The sequence below is a fragment of the Mobula birostris genome, chromosome 2 (genome assembly GCF_030028105.1).
Source record: "Mobula birostris isolate sMobBir1 chromosome 2, sMobBir1.hap1, whole genome shotgun sequence".
Taxonomy (NCBI): domain Eukaryota; kingdom Metazoa; phylum Chordata; class Chondrichthyes; order Myliobatiformes; family Myliobatidae; genus Mobula; species Mobula birostris.
The window spans coordinates 149,917,816-149,941,338 of NC_092371.1; the positions used below are offsets into that span (position 1 = coordinate 149,917,816).

The 23,523-nt window shown below is 38.2% G+C and overlaps 1 protein-coding gene across 2 annotated transcripts in view; it reads right to left on the bottom strand.

Annotated features, from left to right (window-relative positions):
- Positions 1–23,523, bottom strand: part of ascc3 (activating signal cointegrator 1 complex subunit 3) — a 387,895-nt gene that overhangs the window by 106,307 nt on the left and 258,065 nt on the right. For both annotated transcript variants that reach the window (XM_072250313.1, XM_072250317.1), the window contains exons 31-34: positions 11,334–11,471; positions 11,127–11,247; positions 5,698–5,830; positions 4,353–4,478 (exon numbers count right to left, since the gene is read on the bottom strand). In XM_072250313.1, the coding sequence (XP_072106414.1) occupies positions 4,353–4,478; positions 5,698–5,830; positions 11,127–11,247; positions 11,334–11,471 (518 nt within the window). The remainder of the gene's footprint in view (positions 1–4,352; positions 4,479–5,697; positions 5,831–11,126; positions 11,248–11,333; positions 11,472–23,523) is intronic.

A 23,523-nucleotide genomic window follows, 5' to 3' on the forward strand; every position in this document is an offset into this window, starting at 1 on the left:
TCAGCAAGTTAGACAGTATCGATGGAGAAATAAACAGAGATATAATTTCAGGTCATAACCATTGAAGGCAAGCTGCTCTTTCTCCACAGATACTCCCTTACCTGCTGAATATAATTGACCTGAAATGAGACACTTTTCTTTGAAAATAAAGATCTGAAAAAATATACAAAAAAATGTTGCATTTCTGTTTATCAGGTTTTTATTGCTCAACAGCACTCATCCATCACAAATGAAATAGTCAAAAGAAGAGAAATAACTATAACAAAAAATGATCATTGATAATCACCAACCTTTCAAAAGTTTGTGGTAATATGTGAAGTGAACCTTTACATGTAGCAGTTTTTGACATACAAAAAATGGTATCAGAGCACAGAGAGTGCACACTCGTTAGCCTGAAAAAGGAAGAACCATCTGCCAACAAAAAATGTTTTTGTAAACTTGAATGCAGGGGAGAATGAGTTGAAGTTCAAATATAAGGTTCCTTTTTGAAAATGAACTGCAACTCAATGGGAATTGAAAGCAAGGGACACGGAAGTTCAAGAAAAAAATATGAAATACACCAATAACATTTTTATTAGCATTTTATAGTTTTTGTATTCGGCAAGTCTGTTGAGTATTTCAAAATACAATTCAAACATATTGTTTTCATTACTGTGCCTGTGTTATACATACAAAGCAGTGATGAAATGAATAATTAGGCAAGCCCATTAGAATGAATACATAATTGGCCATAAAACTGCAATATAGTCTAACAGACAAGTTTAATACATCTACTCCAGGTGCATAATAATAAGCATGGATTTTAATAAAACATTAATAAATTGTCCACATGTTCTGTATACCAGCTTTTTATTAAACCTTTAATTCATTGTGTGAAGCACTAACAAACTTATTACAAATGTGTTATTATAGTTAATGATGAGAAAGTAGTCAAGGTTTTGCTCAATAATGAGAGATTTGCCAGTTGCCCACACATTGACATAATAAAGGAATCGTACTTATGAGTGACTTTCCTTTGGAATGGCGATATCTTAATTATGGGTGCGACAGATTGTAGTCAATGTATCCACCATCATGCAAGCTTTAAGTGACTGTTTGACAAAAGAAATCAACGCTGCCAGTGGAAATTTGGAAAATAGAAAATTTTGCAAATGGTCAGAAGACAACTTTTGCAGAAAGGGCCGATAAGATATTGCACATATTTTGTTGGTATGGATCAAGTGCATGCATAACACATGAAATATGGCTGATTGAGTATCTCATGACCAAAAGAGACGGTGGTGGTGATGGTGGTAAGGAAAAGTGGTGATAATGGGAACCATTAGCAGAGAGGTGAATGGCAGATGTAACCAGAACCAGCTAGGAACCAAATGAGAGGGTGGTGCAGCGCATATTGCAGCACAAGTTGGAAACCTATAAGTAAACCATGCCGCACACATCAAAGTTGCTGGTGAATGCAGCAGGCCAGGCAGCATCTCTAGGAAGCGGTACAGTTGACGTTTCCGGCCAAGACCCTTCATCAGGACTAACTGAAGGAAGAGGCTTACTAACGCTTACTGGCTCATGTTGTTCCGTTGTTTAAAAAAGGACCGAAAAGTAATCCGGGAAATTATAGGCCGGTAAGTTTAACGTCGGTAGTAGGTAAGTTATTGGAGGAAGTACTAAGAGACAGAATCTACAAGCATTTGGATAGACAGGGACTTATTAGGGAGAGTCAACATGGCTTTGTGCGTGGTAGGTCATGTTTGACCAATCTATTGGAGTTTTTCGAGGAGGTTACCAGGAAAGTGGATGAAGGGAAGGCAGTGGATATTGTCTACATGGATTTCAGTAAGGCCTTTGACAAGGTCCCGCATGGGAAGTTAGTTAGGAAAATTCAGTCGCTAGGTATACATGGAGAGGTGGTAAATTGGATTAGACATTGGCTCAATGGAAGAAACCAAAGAGTGGTAGTAGAGACTTGCTTCTCTGAGTGGAGGCCTGTGACTAGTGGTGTGCCACAGGGATCAGTGCTGGGTCCATTGTTATTTGTCATCTATATCAATGATCTGGATGATATTGTGGTAAATTGAATCAGCAAATTTGCTGATGATACAAAGATTGGAGGTGTAGTAGACAGTGAGGAAGATTTTCAGAGCCTGCAGAGGGGCTTGGACCAGCTGGAAAAATGGGCTGAAAAATGGCAGATGGAGTTTAATACAGACAAGTGTGAGGTATTGCACGTTGGAAGGACAAACCAAGGTAGAACATACAGGGTTAATGGTAAGGCACTGAGGAGTGCAGTAGAACAGAGGGATCTGGGAATACAGATACAAAATTCCCTAAAAATGGGGTCACAGGTAGATAGGGTTGTAAAGACAGCTTTTGGTACATTGGCCTTTATTATTCAAAGTATTGAGTGTAAGAGCTGGAATGTTATGATGAGGTTGTATGAGGCACTGGTGAGGTCGAATCTGGAGTATTGTGTTCAGTTTTGGTCACCAAATTACAGGAAGGATATAAATAAGGTTGAAAGAGCACAGAGAAGGTTTACAAGGATGTTGCCGGGACTTGAGAAACTCAGTTACAGAGAAAGGTTGAATAGGTTAGGACTTTATTCCCTGGAGCGTAGAAGAATGAGGGGAGATTTGATAGAGGTATATAAAATTATGATGGGTATAGATAGAGTGAATGCAAGCAGGCTTTTTCCACTGAGGCAAAGGGAGAAAAAAACCAGAGGACATGGGTTAAGGGTGAGGGGGGAAAAGTTTAAAGGGAACATTAGGGGGCGCTTCTTCACACAGAGAGTGGTGGGAGTATGGAATGAGCTGCCAGATGAGGTGGTAAATGCGGGTTCTTTTTTAACATTTAAGAATAAATTGGACAGATACATGGATGGGAGGTGTATGGAGGGATATGGTCCGTGTGCAGGTCAGTGGGACTAGGCAGAAAATGCTTCGGCACAGCCAAGAAGGGCCAAAAGGCCTGTTTCTGTGCTGTAGTTTCTATGGTTTTTTCTATGGATAGATTGGTAAAGACAAGCTCAAATTGATTGCGTTAGTTACTCTCTGCACTGAAGTTTTCCCAGAAAACATACTGACCATGTTGCTCGCACGTACTTTTTCCAAATGTTATTCAACAGAGATAATCAGCTGAGAGGAAAAAAATAATGACTATCAGGAGCAGGTTACTTTGTCCGTGTCTGACCTCGTACCATGAACTTTTATGGAGCTTGAAGTCAAAGTCGAGGCAGATATGCTGTAATGTGAAAGGTTAACTTGCCTGTCAGCCAAAAGCCACTTCTGCAATGCCAGTTGCTGATTGGCCTGTTCAAAGGATGTGACAGCTCTCTCCCATTGGTTGGCTTTTGTGCCATGGGGCAGGGGTATAAGTTTAGAATGCGCGCAAGCCTTGGTCTCTTTTTGCGAGAGCTACCCCCTACCTCCCTTCAGACTGGGCTGCATCCATGGCTGAAGGACCATTGAGAAAGTGTGCTGCAGAAAGGAGGGCCTGCATGCACACTTAGATAAGTACCTGTTTGTTGATTGTTTAGTGTTGTAGTTGTATAATTTTTGGGGGGGCGGGGGACGGTGCGAACAAGGAAGTACCTGTTTGAGTTAGAAGTGTTATTGAAAGAAGTTCAATGTTGAGCATTGTAACTCAGTGGGCTTACTTGATTGACTTGGATGTCTGAGTGTTTCACTGTTTGTAAATAAATAGTTAATGTGCTTAATCACAATCAATGCTTTCTGACCAACTTACCAAATCCACAAATCTGTGTAACATGCGAGCATGTCAAAGTGCAGGTCAGCTATGTCTTATTACATGGAATGACTTCTGCTTTTCTTTGGGAAAAGGATCCCTGACTATCCCACTGCTTTCCCATGACATTCCCCTCCAAAACCACTATGATTGGCAGAAATGTAGTGGCTATTCCAGTTTCTGATCCACCACTCCTTAGTATTTCAATAGACTCTTTGCTTGAACAATAGCTTCAGCTGAGAGGCATATATGTGAGCAAAACTCACTTTGTGCAGTGAATAAAGGCTGGTGTAACACCATCTGAAAATGTAATGGATATTAATTCAAATATGGCTTTTGACATGTAATTGAATACATAATTAAGGAAATTGAGAAGGTCGATCTGGAAAGAAAGTGACAATGTGACTGATTGGACTTTTCCACAGGAGGACAAATCCTTCTAAGCTGTAACTTTTCTATATTTCTATAATTTAAGTTCTTTCTAGACTTGTATTTTAAACAAAACTGACAAAAATGCTTCAGGGTATGGTGTGGTTAACACTGTACAATTCCTTACTTGATATGGCTGGTAAAAACAGTAATTGATCAAGTCAAATGAACTGACCACTAACCTGGGATTCATGATAAGGCGTCGGAAAAAGTAAGTCCAAGTAATATAATCCATTGCATCTTGTTTGGATGAGATTGTTCCAGCAGAAATCTCGGCATTCATATGGTCAGAGAGGACTTCCAATAAACTGCAAATGGAAAACGTAACAAGAGTAAAAAGAATATTAATGCTTTTGCTTGGGATCAAATGATTTAAGGTGATGATTTTGTCATTGCTTAAATTTGAAAACAAAGGGAGTCTCTTGTATGGTGGTATGTTTTTGCCAGTAAACATTGCCTATTTCTTCAATCTTTTTGGTATGACACTCATACAAATGCTATTGTTGGCTAGTAATCTCTATATTGCATGAATATCACCATAATTACCAGCTGTGGTTTATATGACTGAATGGCCAAAATATTTGATAAATGCTTATCATTTTAATCAATATTTACAAATTACATTCCTCAATTTTGTCTTAACATTAAAACTGAAAGATGTGGGTTAGGATATACTTTGTGAAAGGAGCAAATGAACTAACTAGTACATGCATTCATTTATCAATAACAATATACAAGAGCAACACCATCAATCATTCAAGAAATTCTTTAATGCACTTAAGATGTTCTGTAAAATCTACTTTCATTTGGCTACTTTTATTTTCATTCTCCTTCAGGCTTATTTTCAAATCTAATTGTGACAATTTACTATGTATGTTTCCAGATAATATTCTAGCATAAAATTAATTTTATTTAGTTAAATTCCAAAAATGACCAAATTTTACCTTAAAACAAGGTTAAAACAAACTTCGTAAAGTAAATGACAAAGAATAATTCTTTGGCCTTTTTCCAGCCTACTATTTTAATTCATTTGGTGTGTGGCCACATTGCATGAGACTGTGCTAATTTGATTAGAGTGCTCGGAAAAAGCTCCTTATGACACGTTGTCCTTTTACCTTTGGGATATGTGCTTTAAATCAAAAATAAATGACATGACAGAAAGCTTTTCTCTGCTGGATGTAACTCATCTGTATGGACTGTTTTCTGCTGATATCAGCCTGCTTATTTGTGGCCTGAAGTATTCATGAGATCATTGCCTCCCTCAGAGAGACCATAGGAACTGTTTGCTGCAGGCAATAAAAACGTAACTGTGTTCTTTTCAGTTGGGCTTAAGTATATAAAGTAGAGGGAGCTTTAATTTGACTTTTACTGAAACGTTTCAAAGACTGGAACAGAAAATGGTAATGAATTATATCCTTCATAGAAACAAATAAGTGTAAGAAATGACTAACTTAATGCACAGCTTATGGATAAAACAATAAATGCCACAGTCCTATGAGATGCTGTTATTGTCTTCATAAAACTCACCTTGATTCAACAGGGAAGGGTTCATACAGAAATTTCTTGTAGAAATCTTTTTTAATGTCATGGACCAATATTACAGCCTTTCCCTGGTCATCAAATTGTGGCCTGCCTGCACGGCCCATCATCTGTAGAACATCTGAAATTAAACAAATGAGAAATTTATGTCATATTTATTTATAATTTCAGGAACCAGGTTGCAAGAAAACGACAAATGAGGAAGACGCATCCCACCTCAATTTTTCTATTTAGTAAAATCCTAATTTCCTCCTATTTCAGCATTTAAATGCTTTTCAAGTACTTGAAATATTGTTCTTCCTTGGCTTAGTAGCAGTAACTTTGACAGAAGATGAAGGGTTCAATTTCCTCAAATCAGTGCACTCAGAGGAAACTGCACTATTGGAGGTCAATCTTTTGGAACAGACATTAATCTTGAACAGGGAACTTAAAGTCAAGGAACCCTTAGGAAGCAGTGATCATACTATGATAAAATTCACCCTGCAATTTGAGAGGCAGAAGCTCAAGTCACATGTATCATTACTGCAGTGGATTATAGTGAATTGTAGAGGCACAAGTGAGGAACTGGCCAAAGTTGATTGAAAGGGGACACTAGCACGGATGACGGCAGAACAGCAATAACTGGAGTTTCTGGGAGCAATTTGGAAGGTACAAGATAGATACATCCCAAAGAAGCAGTATTCTAAAGACAGGATGACAACAAATATGGCTGACAAGGGAAGTCAAAGCCAACATAAAGGCAAGAGAGGGCATATTATAGAACAACTATTAGTGGAAAGTTAGAGGATTGGGAAATTTTAAAAAATCGGCGGAAAGCAACTAAAAAGCCATACAGAGGGAAAAGATGAAATATGAAGGTAAGCTAGCCAATAGTATCAGAGGATACTAAAAATTTTTCAGATGTATAAAAAGTAAAGAAAGGCTAGAGTAGATATTGGACCACTGAAAAATGACACTGGAGAGGTAGTAATGTAGGACAAGGAAATAGCAGATGAACCGAATAAGTATTTTGCACCAGTCTTCAATATGAAAGATGCTAGCAGTATGCTGAATGTTTAGGAGTGTCAGGGGCAGAAGTGAGTGGATAAAGAGATTGTGGAGGCATAAGTAAGGATCTTTTAAGTAGGAATGAAGGAAGGCAGTAGAAAGGAAATTATAGGCCAGTTAGCCTGACCTCAGTGGTTAGATTCCCTAAAGGTTAACTTGCAGGTTGAGTTGGTGGTGGGGAAGGCAAATGCGATGTTAGCATTCATTTCAAGTGAATGTAATATGAGGCTTTATAAGGCACTATTGAGGTCTCACCTGGCATATTGTGAGCAGTTTCAGGCCCCTTATCTAAGAAAGGATGTGCTGACATTGGAGAGAGTCCAGAGGAGGTTCATGAGAATGATTCCAGGAATGAAAGGGTTATCAGATAAGGAGCGTTTGATGGCCTGGGCCTGTACTCACTGGAATTTAGAAGAATGCAGGGAAATCTCATCGAAACTTCTGAATGGCTGAAAGGCCTTGATAGAGTGGATGTGGAGAGGGGGTCTCCCATAGTGGGTGAGTCCAAGACCAGAGGGCACAGCCTCAGAACAGTGGGACACCCATTTAGAATGGAGATGATGAGGAATTTCTTTAGCCAGAGGGTGGTGAATCTGTGGAATTCATTGCCACAGCCAGCTGTGGAAGCCAGGTCATTAGGTGTATATCAGGCAAAGGGTGAAAGATCTTGATTACTCAGCATGTTAGAGGTTATGGGGAGAATGGGATTGAAAGGGAAAATGGATCAGCCATGATGAAATGGCAGTCCCGACTTGATGGGCCAAATGGCCTATTTCTGCTCCTATGTCTTGTGGTGTTAATGCATTTTCTACCTGATCGGGAAAAGGTCCCCAATAGTATTATACAAAAGGAAGGCTGTTTCCTGATCCGTGCTAACAGTTATTCCTCAATTTATCTCATGAGAAACACTTTTAAGTGGATCCATCACTATGCTGATTTTGTGACTTTGCTGAGTGCATTCTAGCCTAAAATATGTTTGCCTATGTAAAAACGAATACTTCAAATATAATTAATTCTTGTAAGCTGTCTGCTGGTGTAAAAACAGTGATAATAAACACAGTATTTTTGTTCATTGTACCTGAAATGTTTTGCTATTTCCTTCTGTTCAAATTCATCATAAAATTATTTTTGACTAGCTTAAGCCACTGCTCCATTTTAATTTTATAATTCATATCTTTGTTTTCAAAACTCTCTCCAATCTCTTTCCTACCAACTTTTTTTTTGGCTTTCTCCAGCCCTACAATCTTTGCAGATGGGCATCTTGATTTTCATCACTCGGCTGCTGGATCTTTCTCCCAAGATGCACCTGCATCTCTCTTTCATTTTCCTTGTTTAGCAGTACCAAAGACCTGGTGGAAGTGTTTGATGTTTTGCAGGCAGACTTGATGGACTTTGGAAAACAGGACCTCAAATGTTGCTATTTCTTGATTATTACACAAATATTCTGTAGGAATTCAGCAGGTAAGGTAGCAACTAGACACTAGAATACTATAGTACAGTACAGGCCCTTCAGCCCTCGATGTTCTGCTGACCCATATATACTCCTTAAAAAAAATATACTAAACCCACACTACCCCATAGCCCTCTATTTTTCTTTCATCCATGTGCCTGTCCAAGAGGCTCTTAAATACCCCTAATGTTTTAGTCTCCACCACCATCCCTGGCAAGTCATTCCAGGCACCCACAACCCTCTGTGTAAAAAACTTACCCCTGACGTCTGCCCTAAACTTCCCTCCCTTAACTTTGTACATCTCTGGAGGAAAATGAACAGTTTCATTTTGGAGCCAAGACCCTTCATCAGGGCTGGGAAAAAATGTGGACAGAAGCCAGAATAAAATGGTGGGGTGACAGATGATTTCAGGTAAGAGAAGGGAGAATGTGGGAGTTATGTAAGAAACTGGGAGATGATAGGTGTAAGACGTAAAGGCCTCAAAAGTTGGAATCCCTGTATTCCACGGACCACTGTCCCCTCCTATCAGGTTCCACCTATTACCCACCAGCTTGAACTCCTCCCTCTCCCTCCACTATTTTATTCTGGGTCTGTCCTCTTTCTTTCCATTCATAGAAGGATTCAAGAGCAACAGATGTAACAGTAGGAGAGTTTATTTTCATCAATTTTAAATGGAAGGTGCAGCCACAGTCTATCCAAGAGAGCTTTTTGAGGCATTTGTATTAGAGAAAGAGGAGTCCTGAACCTAACCTTGTGCAATGTAGCTGGGAAACTGACTGAAGTGTCAAACAGAAGTCTTTAGATAGTGACTATAGCTCTAACTTTCATGGTAGTTATAGAAAGGGATAAGGATGGTCTAATATTTAAAGACAAGAATTGGTGGGGTCAGGCAGCAGGGTAAGACTTGGAAAGATTAGGCACACTTGCAGGTGGGTCTATATTTAGCTCAAGGAACTCATTCAAAAGTGAAACAAGGAGAGTTTGGGACCATCATGTCCTTATAAAGGTGAAAGGTTCAGACAGTAAATATAAGGAATCCTGGGTGTCAAGGGATATCAATTGCTAGATTAAAAAAGGAAAACATAGTGAAAGTAATTGGACTGAAACTATGGGATGTCCTTGAAGAATATAGAAAATATAGAAAGGTATTAGAATTAGAGAGCACAAAATATCAACACTGATCAAGATTTTTAAAAATCTGAAAGCATTCAAAAGTAAAAGGGTGATCAGGGAAATAATAGGGCCCATTAAGGACCACGTAATCTATGCATGGAATCAAAGGATGCAGGCAGGAGCTTGAATAAATACTTAACACCTGTTTTAACTAAGAATAAGGTCATTATAGTTGGAAAATTCAGGGCCAGGATAGCAAAACTCTAAAACATTTTTTTAATTAATAAGGAGGTTTCAGATTTCTTATAGGTCTTAAAGATGGATTGATGAGATGTCTTCTAACTGCTATGCAAGGCAGAGGAGGAAAATACTGAAGTCCTGAAAGGAATTTTCAAACCTTTGCCACTTACAGATCAGCTGCTGGATGACAGAAAATGTGGTACTCTTATTCAAGTAAGGTAGCAGAGATAAGACAGGTAATTGCAGACTTGTTAGTTTAATGTCAATTGTTTAGAAGTTATCAGAAAAATATAATAATGATAAACTGTATTTAGGATTAATCATTTAGGCAATCATTTATGTATTTACGCAAGGATTAATCAAAGAGTCAGTATGATTTTGTTAGGGGAGATCCTGTCTGATTAGAAGGTATACAAGTGCAAAGATACTTGAAGCTGGTAGCACAAGTAGAATTGGATAGTGAAGGTGTAGAGGATTCTTGTCTTCATTAGCCAGGGCACAGAATATAAGAGAAGGGATACAACTTCCGAAAACATTGTTAGGCCATAGCTGGAGTAATGCATACATTTCTGGTCACAACACTATAGAAACGACATGACCACTCTGGAGTGGATGCAGGGATTTAACAGAATCTTGCTGGGGATGCATCATTTTGGTTATATTAAAGACTGTATAGGCAGGGTTTGTTTCCATTGGAACAGAGGAGATTGAGGGAGGATCTGAATGAAGTATACAAAATTAGAAGTGGCATAGATAAGGTAGATTATTAGAAACCTTTTCCCTATAGCAGATGTATGTAAAACTAAAGGAAATAGGCAGGAGGTTGAGAAAGAGCTTTTTCATTGTGATGGTAGTTGGATTTTGCAACAGAATGCCTGAATGAGTGGTGGAAGCAGATACTCTCACAGTATCTAAGTAGTATTGAAATGAGCAATGGAAACATCAACACATAGAATGCTATGGTACAAGTGCTGGTAAATGGAATTATTCTCCATAGATTAATGGTTGGCATGAGCACAAAGCACTGAAGAGTCTGCTTCTGTACTGTTTGACTCTATAGTTATGCCAAATGACTTTAGGTAATTATTTGGAAATGAGGAAAAAGCTTCAGACATTACCAAATCATTGGATCGCTGAAAGAAGCAAAACAGTATGTTTTTGTTGCTTGCAGCCAGTATTGACAATGTGGCAATTGCAAATTGGTTGGAGGAAGGTTTAGCTAATTACAAAGTGTGGAATGCAATTTTTTTGAGAGATGCCAAAATTTCATAAATCAACAGTTGGATTTTTAGATAGCTAGCTTGTAGCACTGTAAGTCTGGAAAGAAGTTAAGATCTTCTTCTTGTTTACTTGCACCAGAATTGCTGAATAGGAAGATCCCTTGACTCCAATAAGGCCTAATACCCAAATGTCATGCATCAATGGTGTATGAGAAAGCAAAAGCTTTAGTAGGCTTTTTCAATTACTTAATCTCTTTAAATAAAATAATTGGGAAATACTAAGAAAAAAACATGTAACAAATATCAGAAGAGAAAGATGAGGTCACCACCATATTTGAGCAGCCCACCTGTAATTGCAAAGTCCACGTATCGTCTTGTTTTTCCATCATAATACTCTGTACCTTTTACAATGACAAGGTGAGCAGGAAAGTTAACTCCCCAAGCCAAAGTGCTTGTGGCAATAAGAACCTATAATAGTAAAAGCACAAACAGAATCAAATTCATTCCAATTTAAAAATAATGAAATAAACAGGATATCATGAGAAGCTGCTCACTTGAATCTTGCAATTAACAAACAGTTCTTCTACATGTTTTCGGTCATACTCATGCAGTCCAGCATGATGTAGTCCAATACCAAAGGCTAAGGTCAGTTTTAGATTAGAATCTTTCACCATCTCAATTATATCATTCATCTATAAAGATAAACAACAGAACACATTTTAGTTCAAAAATACTTTCTCTATCACCAGATCCTTAAGGAATCACAATTCTGATAGCTCTTTATTTGCTGTTCTATTTACAGCTGAGCAAATATAGATCCTTTGAAGTTATAATCCTTTAAATAATGATTCATTATGCAGTAACTGCATTATAAAAACTCAAGTTCTGATAAAAATTCAGAATGATTTGAAACCGGCAATATTTTACATTGTCCCAAAGGGAATTTACTGACTCGTTACAGCATAAAAGGGAAGTACTTTGCCCATTGGGTCAAATGAGCACCCAGCAGACCAATCTTATCAATCCCATTCCCATTCCTTTTCAATAAACCTGCAAATTTATTTACTGAAAATATATCACCAACTCTCTTTTGGTTCTTGTGCCACTTTTCTACACCAAGGGGTGGTGCAAAAGTCAGTTAACTACCGTGGATATTCTAAGGAGTTAGGAGGAAAATGAAGCAGAGTGGAAATCCATGTGATCAAGGCCATAGACAGTACCTGACAATCAGTATTAAGTCTGGGTCCCTGGAACTATGGGGAAGGCAACTGTGATAGGATTCCTATCTGTGATGGCCTATGCATTAATACATTTATTTTACAATTCCACCCACTGATACATTAACATATACAAGTTCCTGGACAAATAGGCTCAAATGGAGAAACACTCAGGAATGAGCTAAGTACTTCAACACACATTCTGTTATATAGCTGCAAACTTTTACTCCTGCTCTTCCTAGAGTGGTTCTGTTAGAGTTGAAGGCAGTATCTCAGATTTCTGCATTGATTGCTGATATGTTTAGGTAATATCCTCTGGGTTTTGAAGACACACTACTCTGCTCTACTCTATCTATCAGGATATAATCAATCATTTTGTCAATGGAACAAACAAAAGTAGACCAAACTCTCTTTTTCCTGTATCTTGATATTTTGAAGTTGGCAGTTATGGAAATAGTGGAAGTGGTAATAATAATCTTTTTATATTCTACTTATTCTATAATGATTCCCACTAATTAGAAGGTAACAAGTATAACCCCCAATAGAAATATTGGAATCATAGTTATGAAAGAGGCAACAAGGTATTTTGATGTAAAATTTTCAATAAGGTTTTACAAAGCAGATTATTAAATACAATTCAATCATACAGTATAATGTGTTAAATACTGGTATGGAATGAGGATTCATTGAAAAAACAAACAAATGGGTCACTTTCGGGTTGGGAGGCGGTGTCTAAACATCCTCTTTCTAATACATCACCACACACAACTGCATAAATACTGCACCCTTCTCACTGGGTAAGGATTAATTCTTGCAGCACAGATGATTCTATTTTCATTTACATACATTGATTGTGGCCATTCTTTCCTGTATGCAATACCCAAGGATCTGTCATACAAATTGGAAAAGTTCCTAGTCGGGAGGCTGCTACCTGCTTAATGAATCTGCTGTGTTGTTAACAGCAGGAAACCCAGGCTGCTGCTAGGAGACAGTTATGTGTTTGCATTAATCATCACTACATGTAGCTCCAGACGTATCTAAACTTTACTAACCCATGCATAACTATAACAATAAGTAAATTATGTGTTGCCAAAGAATTTTTATAAATATAGCAATGTTGTTTTGATAAAAAAATCATTGCAGAAATATAATTATGCAGTTAAATATAAGAGATGCATGGAATAATTACCATATTATCAAGGTTAGATTGGGAGTAAGATACTGCAATGTTTATTAATCATTAATTACTGCACAACTTAAGTTCACTGCTATTAACTAATTAATCATTAGGATATTATTATGAACATCAAGAAGATGATTGGAGATAAACTGTGAAACCCACATAACACCAGAGAATCCTATTTTCATGCTCACAAAATTCTTATTGCTGTTCTCCAATAGTTTAACCTTCACCATTTACATGCTGTCCTTGGCAACATCATCTGAAAACAGCATTTTAGTTTTCAAAAGAAAGCTGATTATATCCAGCTTTAGCTCAGAAAGAGTCTTATTGAACCTCTTTCATTGTTGGTATGTTCAACAAGAAAATGATAGCAAAAATTTCTTTCAATTAATTACTGGTAATACTTCAACTATTTTCTTTGCGTTCTATTGCAAAATCCATACCTTAATCACTGACATTATCAAGCTAGGTATCTGATACAACTAAGACGTAGGCTTTCTTCTCTTTTCAGTACCTTGAACATGATAAAACTCCCTTTTGCTAAAGATGTCAATTGCCAGACACATTTGCAATGCAGAATGTAATCGCCAATGAACAGTGCAAGCCTGGATGTTCTCCAGGATTTATTGCATGCCAGTTTGAACTCCTTTTATTACCAGCGGAATTGTGGGAAAAGAAGTAAAGTGAGAAATTAGAATGGGCTGATCATTTTACAAACATTATTGATTGGTTCCAGTTTCAATTTTATGATCAAGACACTATCATGAGAAGTTGGGTCAAGGATGCTGCCTGAGGAATCCCTGCAGTGCTATGCTGAATGCCACCCCCCACCCCCCGACACACACACACACACACACACACACACACACACATCAATGACCACAGCACCTTTTGTGCTATGCTTAATTCCAGTTGAATGCCTTTCTTAACTGACCAGTTTTACTAGGTCTCTCACATTGTACTCAATCAAATGCTCAAATGCAGTCTTGGTCAAAAGGCAGTCACCTCTACTTCACCTGATCTTTCTGCCCTTGCATGGATAATCATATCCATGAGGTCTGAAACAAAATAGTACTTGTGCAAGCTACTGCTGAGTAGATTATTGGGTGTAAAAGGCAAATAATAAACTTTTGATGGTTCCTTCCATTATTTTGTCACTGATTAGCCTGAGAGTCGGACAGTTAGATGGAACACAGGAAGAGTCATACAACACACAAGCTATGTCACAGAATTGACAGGGAAGTAATCATCTTCAACAACCTCCAAATGACATATTATTGAACCACCTGCTATTAGATTCATGGGGGTCATTGATAATATGCTGCTTTAAAACACAGGGAACTGATCAGGTTCATGTAGCTAAGGGACTCCAGTAGTAGTTTAGTGCCAGATTAAAAAGCCTTACCAAAATGTTCATAATGCAGCAGGTTACCAAGAAAGAAAAGTGAATGGACTAAGTTTTTGGTTCAGTGTAGCTTAGCCAAACTTAGTCAAAAATTAATCATTTCCTGAATCCCCAAATATATAGATATACACCGCCAAAATAAAAAGAGTAACACAAGACCTGAATTAGTGCAATTGCAACAACACTCTTATTAAAATGAGAAGCCCAACTACCATCAGAAGCATATGCTCCCGTAATCCACTTTGCAGTGTATAGTAGTAGTGTGATCAAAGTACGATGTTCTCTAAAGGGGTTGCTTATTGGTCGGTGGCCGGTGGCTGTAGAACCAAATCTAAGATCCACATAACCAGGATGTTAGGGTGGATTCCCTTACTGGAGAACATATGTGTGTAATTTTGTTTAGTATGGGGAAGCTGATGAACGATAAGATACCACATGGTCTGTGACAAATCGGGATCAAGGTAGCATGGAGTACAAGAGGACTGGGGACCCTTCACTGCTGCAGCCTTCCTCTCCCTTCGCTGTTGTTGTGTGGTGACATTGTCTTCTGCCAGCTCCACAGCCGAGGTCTTGCTTGGATTGCTCTTTATTTGGAACCTCCTCCTTGACCTCAGCGCCATGGTTGACGCTACTAAGAGCAAAGTGCCAGATAGCTAACCTCCAGATGGCATCACTCCAGGAATCTTAGGAACTTACAAGCCTCATATATTAGCTGAAGATACACAGCAGAATGATACAGGTTATTTGATACCCCTCTCAATTCAGAGGAGCAGACAGCACCATTTTCCTGCATGTGAAACATTTGAGATTTGCACACATGGTGTCATCAGCCATTGTCAACATGTCAAAATCTTAGAACCAGCATCCCAACAACATGCAAGAGTATCTCACAAGACATTGCAGATAACATGGTTAAACACATGTAGAGTTGCAGTAAAAGCTAGCCTGTTCAGTATCACCATCGAAAAATGAAGTTCCCAAAGGTGTTCGAACCTGATCACTTTTTAATGTTTTATGCCATCACATTACCTGTTCCAAAGTCTGTGCTATAGCCAGTTAAGAGCTGTTTCTCCTAAGCAGGCTTTATTAGCAATAATTTCAATAATTAGCAAACTCTGGGATGTCACTTTTTGGAGGTGATTCAGAAAACTAACTGCTTTTTCCAAAGTCGTTTTAATATCTTGGAATATTACAATTCACACATGGATACTCCATTTTCAAGGATAAGTTTAGTTATTTAGATATATGGCTGCTATTCCATGGGAAGCATCTCGGGGCATCTTGTTGACAGCTTGAAAGAATTCCAATTTTTGTGTATCATTTACAGTTGCAAGAAAAAGGTTTGTGAACCCATTGCAATTACCTGGTTTTCTGTATAATTACTCATCAAATGTGGTCTGATCTTCATATAAGTCACAATAATAAACAAACATAATTTGCCTAAACTAATAACACACTAACAATTGTACTACTTCTCATCAACACTGACTACATCATTTAAACAATCATAATCTAGATACAAAAAAGTACGTGAACCTCTGGGGTAATACGTTCTACAAGAGCTATTTGGAGTCAGGTGTTCCAATCAATGAGATGAAATTGAAGGTGTGAGTTGTAGGGGTGCCCTGTCCTATAAAAAGAGACACCAAGTCAGGTTACTGACGGAGCCTGCTCTTCTCAAGAAATATCTGTTTAGGTAAATTATGCCTCAATCAAAACAACTTTCAGAGGACCTTAGAAGAAGAATTGTAGAGATGCATGAAGCTGGAAAAGGCTATGAAAGCGTTTCTAAAGTGTTCATCCGCCAAAACCAAGAGAAGTTGTTTACAAATGGAGGAAGTTCAGTACTGTTGTTACTCACCCTAGCAGTGGGCATCCTACAAAGATTGCACCAAGAGCACAACGTACAATGCTGAAAGAGATGCAAAAGAACCCAAGGGTAACAGCAAAGGACCTGAAGAAATCTACAGAACTTGCTAAAGTCTCTGTTCAGGTGTTCATTATAAGAAAAACACAAAAATGGTGTTCATAGAAGGACACCACGGAAGAAACCTCTGCTCTTCAAAAAAAAAGCACTGGTATACGCCTCAAGTTTGCAGAAGATCAGCTGGATGTTCCACAATGCTTCTGGGACAATGTTCTGGGGACAGATGAGACAAAAGTTGAACTTTTTTTGGCAGAAATGCATACTGCTATGTTTGGAGGAAAAAGGGCACTGTACACCAACACAAAAACCTCATCACAACTGTGAAGCATGGTGAAAGGAACATCATGGTTTGGGGCTGCTTTGCTGCCTCAGGGCCTGGACAGCTTGCAATCATTGAGGGAACAATGAATTCAAAATTGTATGAAAGCATTTTACAGGAGAATGTCAGGGTAGCGGCCCATCACCTGAAGCCTAATAGAAGCTGGATGACGCAACAAGATAATGATCAGAAACACAAAAGTAAATTAACAACAGAATGAACTAAAAAGAAAATAAATCATGGTTCGGAATGGCCAAGTCAGAGTCCAGACCTTAACCTAATTGAGATGCTGTGGTATGACCTGAAGAGGACTGTTCACGCAAGGTATCCCAGAAATATTGATGAAGTGAAACAGTTTTGTATGTTTGAAATTCGTCCTCACCATTGTGCAAGTCTGATCAGCAGCTACAGGAAATGTTTGGTGGAGGTTATTGCTGCTAGAGGAAGCCATACCATTTGTTAAACACAAGGTTCACATACTTTTCCCAGCCTGGACTGTGAATGATTTAACAACGCGTTCAATAAAGACATGAAAACTACAATTGTTTGTGTGTTATTAGTTTAGGCAGACTGTGTTTGTCTATTATTGTGACTTAGATGAAGATCAGACCACATTTTATGAGTAATTAATGATGAAAACCAGGTAGCTGCAAAGGGTTCGTAAACTTTTTCTTGCAATATATACTTATATGGGAATGACATGGTCACAGTTGGAGAGACATGCACAAGACAGGTTGATCTGGAAAGAGGTTGTTGATGGCCTATGCTCACTTGTGAGTTGAAAGGCAGAAGAAGAAGAAGATATATCTAATGTAATGGGTCACTTGAAAGGGTATAGGATGACATGATCAGATTGGAGACTCCGAAGTATCCGGCTTTGTTTAATCATTTTGTCCAGGATTATATATTTCTAGAGGCTAATCCTTAATGTTTTACTTCTTCTATGTTGCATTATGAAGTGCATGGTCAGTGTGCTGATGCTTGCATCAAATTAATTAATTGGATTCTGATTTCAAAGCATTTGAGACGAAGAAGCAGATGTCTGGAAATAATGCTAATTTGGCTTCTTACCAATATGAAATAAAATAAATATGAAAATGGTGTTGCACAAAACTAAAAGTTATGTATTTTCAGGAAACATCACAGCTTACAATCAGCACAATATTATCTGTTCAGAATAAAAAATAATGTATGCTATGCATCACACACAAAACATTAGGGTGTTTTTTAATTTACACACATGATTTTGTGATCTATGAAACTGTGAAGAGAAATAATACACCATATGAGGCAGATTGAAATTACCATGGCATTTGTAATAGTTATAGTATTAGGATGATGCTAAAACCATATATTTTATTAACTGTTTATTAAAAAGTCCAAGATATGGATTCTGACCTCATGCTATACAAGTATGTTATGTGCATTCATATACAAATGCATCAGCTGCATAGTTTGAAGAATATTTTGCTGGGATGAATTCCTGACAAATCCAACTTATTGTGCACTTTTGCTTGTTCCAGAATCTATTTTTATGCCTCTAAAAGCATCAACTTAAATTGTAGCCATAGGAATTAACATAATTAAATTGTAGTTAAAATCACCCCTTTGCTTATTGTTTTCCAAACCCGTGTCATGGAAAATAAACTACAAGCTGATGAACAAGTTCCTAACACTTTCTTCTGCAACCAAGTATCATTTTACTCCAAGAATTGCTGGCTTGGTGATTATGAAGCACATCATGGAAACCAGTTGCTCCTCCATAGACTCTGTCTATTCTTCTCTGTCTATGCTAAAGCAAGCAGCACTTAAATATCCCACCATCCTAGACATTCTCTCTTTTCCTCCTCCTATGGGTCAGGAGACACAAAGGCCTGAAAGCACTTACTAGAAGGCCAAGGACAGCTTCTGTCCCGCAATTACCCAATTATGATAAGATGACTCTTGACCTCACAATATACTGCATTGTGACCATGCACCTTAACTGTCTACATGCAGAGCACTTTCTCTTTTCTGCAACACTTTACTTCATCATCTGTTAGTGTTTTACTTTGTACTACCTCAATGCATTGCTGTAATGAATTGGTCTGTATGGATCAGAATCAGGTTTATTATCACCAACCTGTGTTGTGAAATTTGTTAACTTAGCAGAAGCAGTTAACGTAATACAGAAGAATAAATAAATAAATAAATCAAATACAGTATATGTATAATGAATAGATTAAAAATCATGCAAAAGCAGAAATAATATATATTACAAAAGTGAGGTAGTGTTCATGGGATCAATGTCCATTTTTTGATCGGGTGACAGAGGGGAAGAAGCTGTTCCTGAATCGTTGAGTGTGTGCCTTCAGGCTTCTGTACCTCCTCCCTGATAATAACAGTAAGAAAAGGGCAAGCTCTGGGTGCTGGGGGTCCTTAGTAACGGATGTTATGCAAGATAAGTTTTTCACTATACCTTGATGCATGTGACAATAATAAACCAATTTACCAATACCAGTGATACATCACATGATAAGCTCTTAATGTCCTCAGGGCCAGCATTTTTATATCATCTGCATCATCTACATCTTAATTAGCAATGGCATGCAAAAAAAGACACTGCCAAATTAACAAATTGCACAACCTAATTCTTTTGGACAATGGTGGCAACATTTTCAAGTTGACTCAACAGACATTCAGCTCTCTTATCAGAACAGTGTTCCAAGCTGACAATACTGATCATTTAATTTTCATCATTTCAAATCATTACAGATTTAAGATCTCAGATGCAGGACAAAATGCTGGTTGTAAGATTTGAAAATTTGTATTAATACTTATTCTGAAATTGCTGAAAATTTGAATGCAAGGTCTTTCCATAGACGTTGTCTGACTTGTTGAATGTTTCCCCAACATCTTCTGTTTTTATTTAGAATCTGAATCAGTTTTAATATTACTGGCATATGTCGTGAAATTTAACTTCACGACAGTAGTAAAATGCAATACATGATAATAGAACAACAAACTGTGACTTACATTTAAGTGTATGTATATATATATATACACACACACACACACACACACAAAAAATAGGAAATAAAAAAGCAATGAGGTAGTGTTCATGGGTTCAATGCCCATTCAGAAATCGGATGATGAAAAAAATCTTACAAATGCCGCCTTTCTATCCATCCAATTATTATTAGTGCTGATACTCCATTCCACAAATGGTCTGATCCAGCTATCTGCATAGCTAAAAACACCTTGGTGGAATTCTCAATACTCTGAAAATTGCCCATGACAAGGTTGGCTTCTGTTTCTGGTTATACTAGCAAAAGCCCAATGCCATTATTCCATTTTGTTGCTTGGCTGCCTAATGCTCCTTTTTCTCCCATCCATTATGCTCTGGCTAATGCCTAACAATGTGCAAAACACATAGGCAGGTATAACTGGGTTGCAAACAGCAAACACATGAAAACAAGTGTAATGGCCAAAACAGCCATTTCTTACTACAGTGCCTGGAGGAAACAGGCATGTTGAGGTGGATACAAGCAGGGAAGCAAGCATTTAGCTGGAATTGCCAAAGAAAGCAGGCATTTTACAATTTCCTTACATTACAAAGATAGGTCAAAAGTTGTAAGGAGAACGCAGAATCTGCAGAGCGAGAGAGAGAGAGAGAGAGAGAGAGGGAGAGAGAGAGACAGACACACACACACACACAGAGGTAGAGAGGGAGAGAGGGGAATAAAATGAGTGGAAACAGGTTATTAACTGAGGTAGGAAGAATAGAAAAACAGAATATTATTTAAATGGACAGCATCTATAAAATGCAGCTGTAGAGCGGGATCAGGTTAAACTTGCACATGAAATGCGGAAAATACACGGAATATTTGCCTTATTTTAAGGAGGATAGAGCACAAAAAGAGACAGCTTGCTACCATCCAGTCTGGACCAGTGATTCCAAAAGGGGTGGCAACATGTCTCGAGGGGGCATTAGGGGAAACAGAAGTCATGGGGGGGGGGGTGGAAATAAGTGGTACCCTAACGTGAAACACGAGACCTGACTGACCATTAGTAGAGCAGACACTTCCAATAAAAAGGATGAGACAGTGGAACACAGGAAGAACCATAGCTCTGCAGGCAGTGAGCAACTCGCCGTCACAACACGTTTGAAACTCGGTAATCTCATCCGACCTTAACAAACAAAAAGACATTATTGGGAATGCAGAAATTAGTAACCAGGGTGCCCAGCAGTTTCTTTTAATTCGTGGCATGGAACAAGTTCATGCAATTCAACAATTGGTAAGTCAAATAAACTCTCTCAACTTTCTCTATAGATCTACTGAAAACAGGTTGCGCTACAACACAATGCTGGCCGGAACCAAACAGTGAAATAGAGCCAATCAGTAAACTTGCCAACCCCAAGGTTTCCTCTTGAGGTGTTCAAAGTGACCTCGGCTTCATATATGCGATCAAGAACCATCTTTGGGGATTATGAGACCTTGCGTGATTGGTCAATCACACTAAAAGGTAGCTTGCTGAACACCAGCTCTATCCTGACTAACATTCAGATTCCAATCTAAATCCTTGTAAACATAATTTCTGCTATTGTGATTGCTTTCATCTTCGGCTTACTGTTCCTTTGCGTGCTGCTACCATCCTTCCATCTGTGCCAATTCACTGCCCTCGTCAACATCTGATAGGCATTCCTAGTTTGTGTTAATTTTTAATTTTAATTTAGCCCCGTTAAGGATGGATAAAAACATATGGCGCAATCTCTATGAGTCTGAAGGCAGTGAAGCCTGAATTCTAATCCTGCTAAGAAACAGAAACTGCAGAAAGTGTGTCAATACAATGTTAAATACCTGGAGTATGGTTTTATTCCATTGCAGTCAGATTAGCATTACACCGTATGTCTTATTAGTGATACTGTACTGTCTAATGAAGCCACAAAATCATCAAGGTTGCAGGAACACTTCCGTAAAAGGCATCCTGAAAAGGCTACCTAAGGTACTACTCAGCCGCAGAAGATGAAAGAAACGTTTGAAAAGTGTTGCACACTAGAGTCATTTGCCAAGAAAGCTAAAAATTACCATGATAGTGGTCTCATTGCTTCTTATAACATTTCCAAAATAACAGCACTTCTGATGCTTGCTGTATCAGAAGTGATCAACACTGCTCTCAAAGTGGATATCAGTATTTTAAAATCAATTCCTCTGAGTGATAACTCTATAGCTCATCATATTGATGAAATGAGTGAAGACGCTAAGTATCAACTATGCACAGAGCTACAAAAAAAGAGTTGGGATACAACTGGATGAGTCAACTGTGTGAGACAATGAGGCACTGTTAATGGCATATGTACGGTTTATCAAAAATGGAAAAGTTTATGATGAGAACAACAGGAATTCTGCAGATGCTGGAAATTCAGGCAACACACATCAAAGTTGCTGGTGAACGCAGCAGGCCAAGCAGCATCTGTAGGAAGAGGTGCAGTCGACGTTTCAGGCCGAGACCCTTCCTTCCTGACGAAGGGTCTCGGCCTGAAACGTCGACTGCACCTCTTCCTACAGATGCTGCTTGGCCTGCTGCGTTCACCAGCAACTTTGAAGTTTATGATGAGATTCTCTTTTGTAAAAAGTTAAAATATATCAATGGAGAATCAACCTATAGTGAGCTCAAAACGTGTATTGAGGATAAAAATATTCTGACTTGGAACATAATTTCTTGTGTAACAGATGGAGCACTATATATGGCAGGTCGTCATGCAGGTTTAGTGGCATTTATGAAAAAGTAAATCCCAAGTCTGTTTGCAATCCATTGTGTAATTCATTGTCAACATCTTGCAGCCAAAAACCTCAGCCAGCAACATTTTTCAAGCATGACTCTTGCAATATCTGCTATCTATAAAATTAAAGCTCATCCATTAAATAGTAGAATATTTTGCCAGTTATGCAAGATAATAATGAAGAGGAATGCTTGCTTCTTCACACTGAAATGTGTTGGTTGTGAAAAGGCTGCTGCGTTGATCTTTTTGACACTGTGGTTGAATCTTTCCTCAAAGCCAACAAGAGCTTGGGAAACAAGTTTGAACCTCTTAAGTGGAGATGTAGCATACCTAGCCAATCTGTACGACAAAATAAACATTCTAAATATGAAACTGCAGGGTGAGAATTTCAATTTAATCCATGCAAAAAGTGTAGTGTCCAATTTTATTGGAAAATTGGAAACATATAAGCAAAGCATTGGGAGACAAATGTTCTGTTTCCCTGCATACAAAATATGGCACTCTGTTACATAAACGGTGATATGCAAGAGTACTACTTACACCTGCAGACACTGAAAAAGGATTTTCAGAATCAATTCAAGAATTTAAGTACACTGTCCAGAACTTCCAGATGATCCAAAGATTTGAATGATCTGGAAATTCTGCACTGAGCAATGAACTCCTTTCGTAGCAAGGTGGAAAAACAGGAAGAGAACTTGCAAGAAGAATTATCAAAATTTGGAATGATGAAGAAGCAAAACTGCTTATCAAAACTGTTGGCTTTTGTGGTATGTGGCTACACGGTCATATGAAGTTTCCTGGTCTTGGGCGAAGAGCCAAACTACTCTTTATTGCATTTCCATGTGTATCTTTTCTCTGGCTGTTGAATTTAGTGTTCAGATTAATTTAATCCTGGGAGCTTAGTCTGACTCTATGTATCAACCATCAAG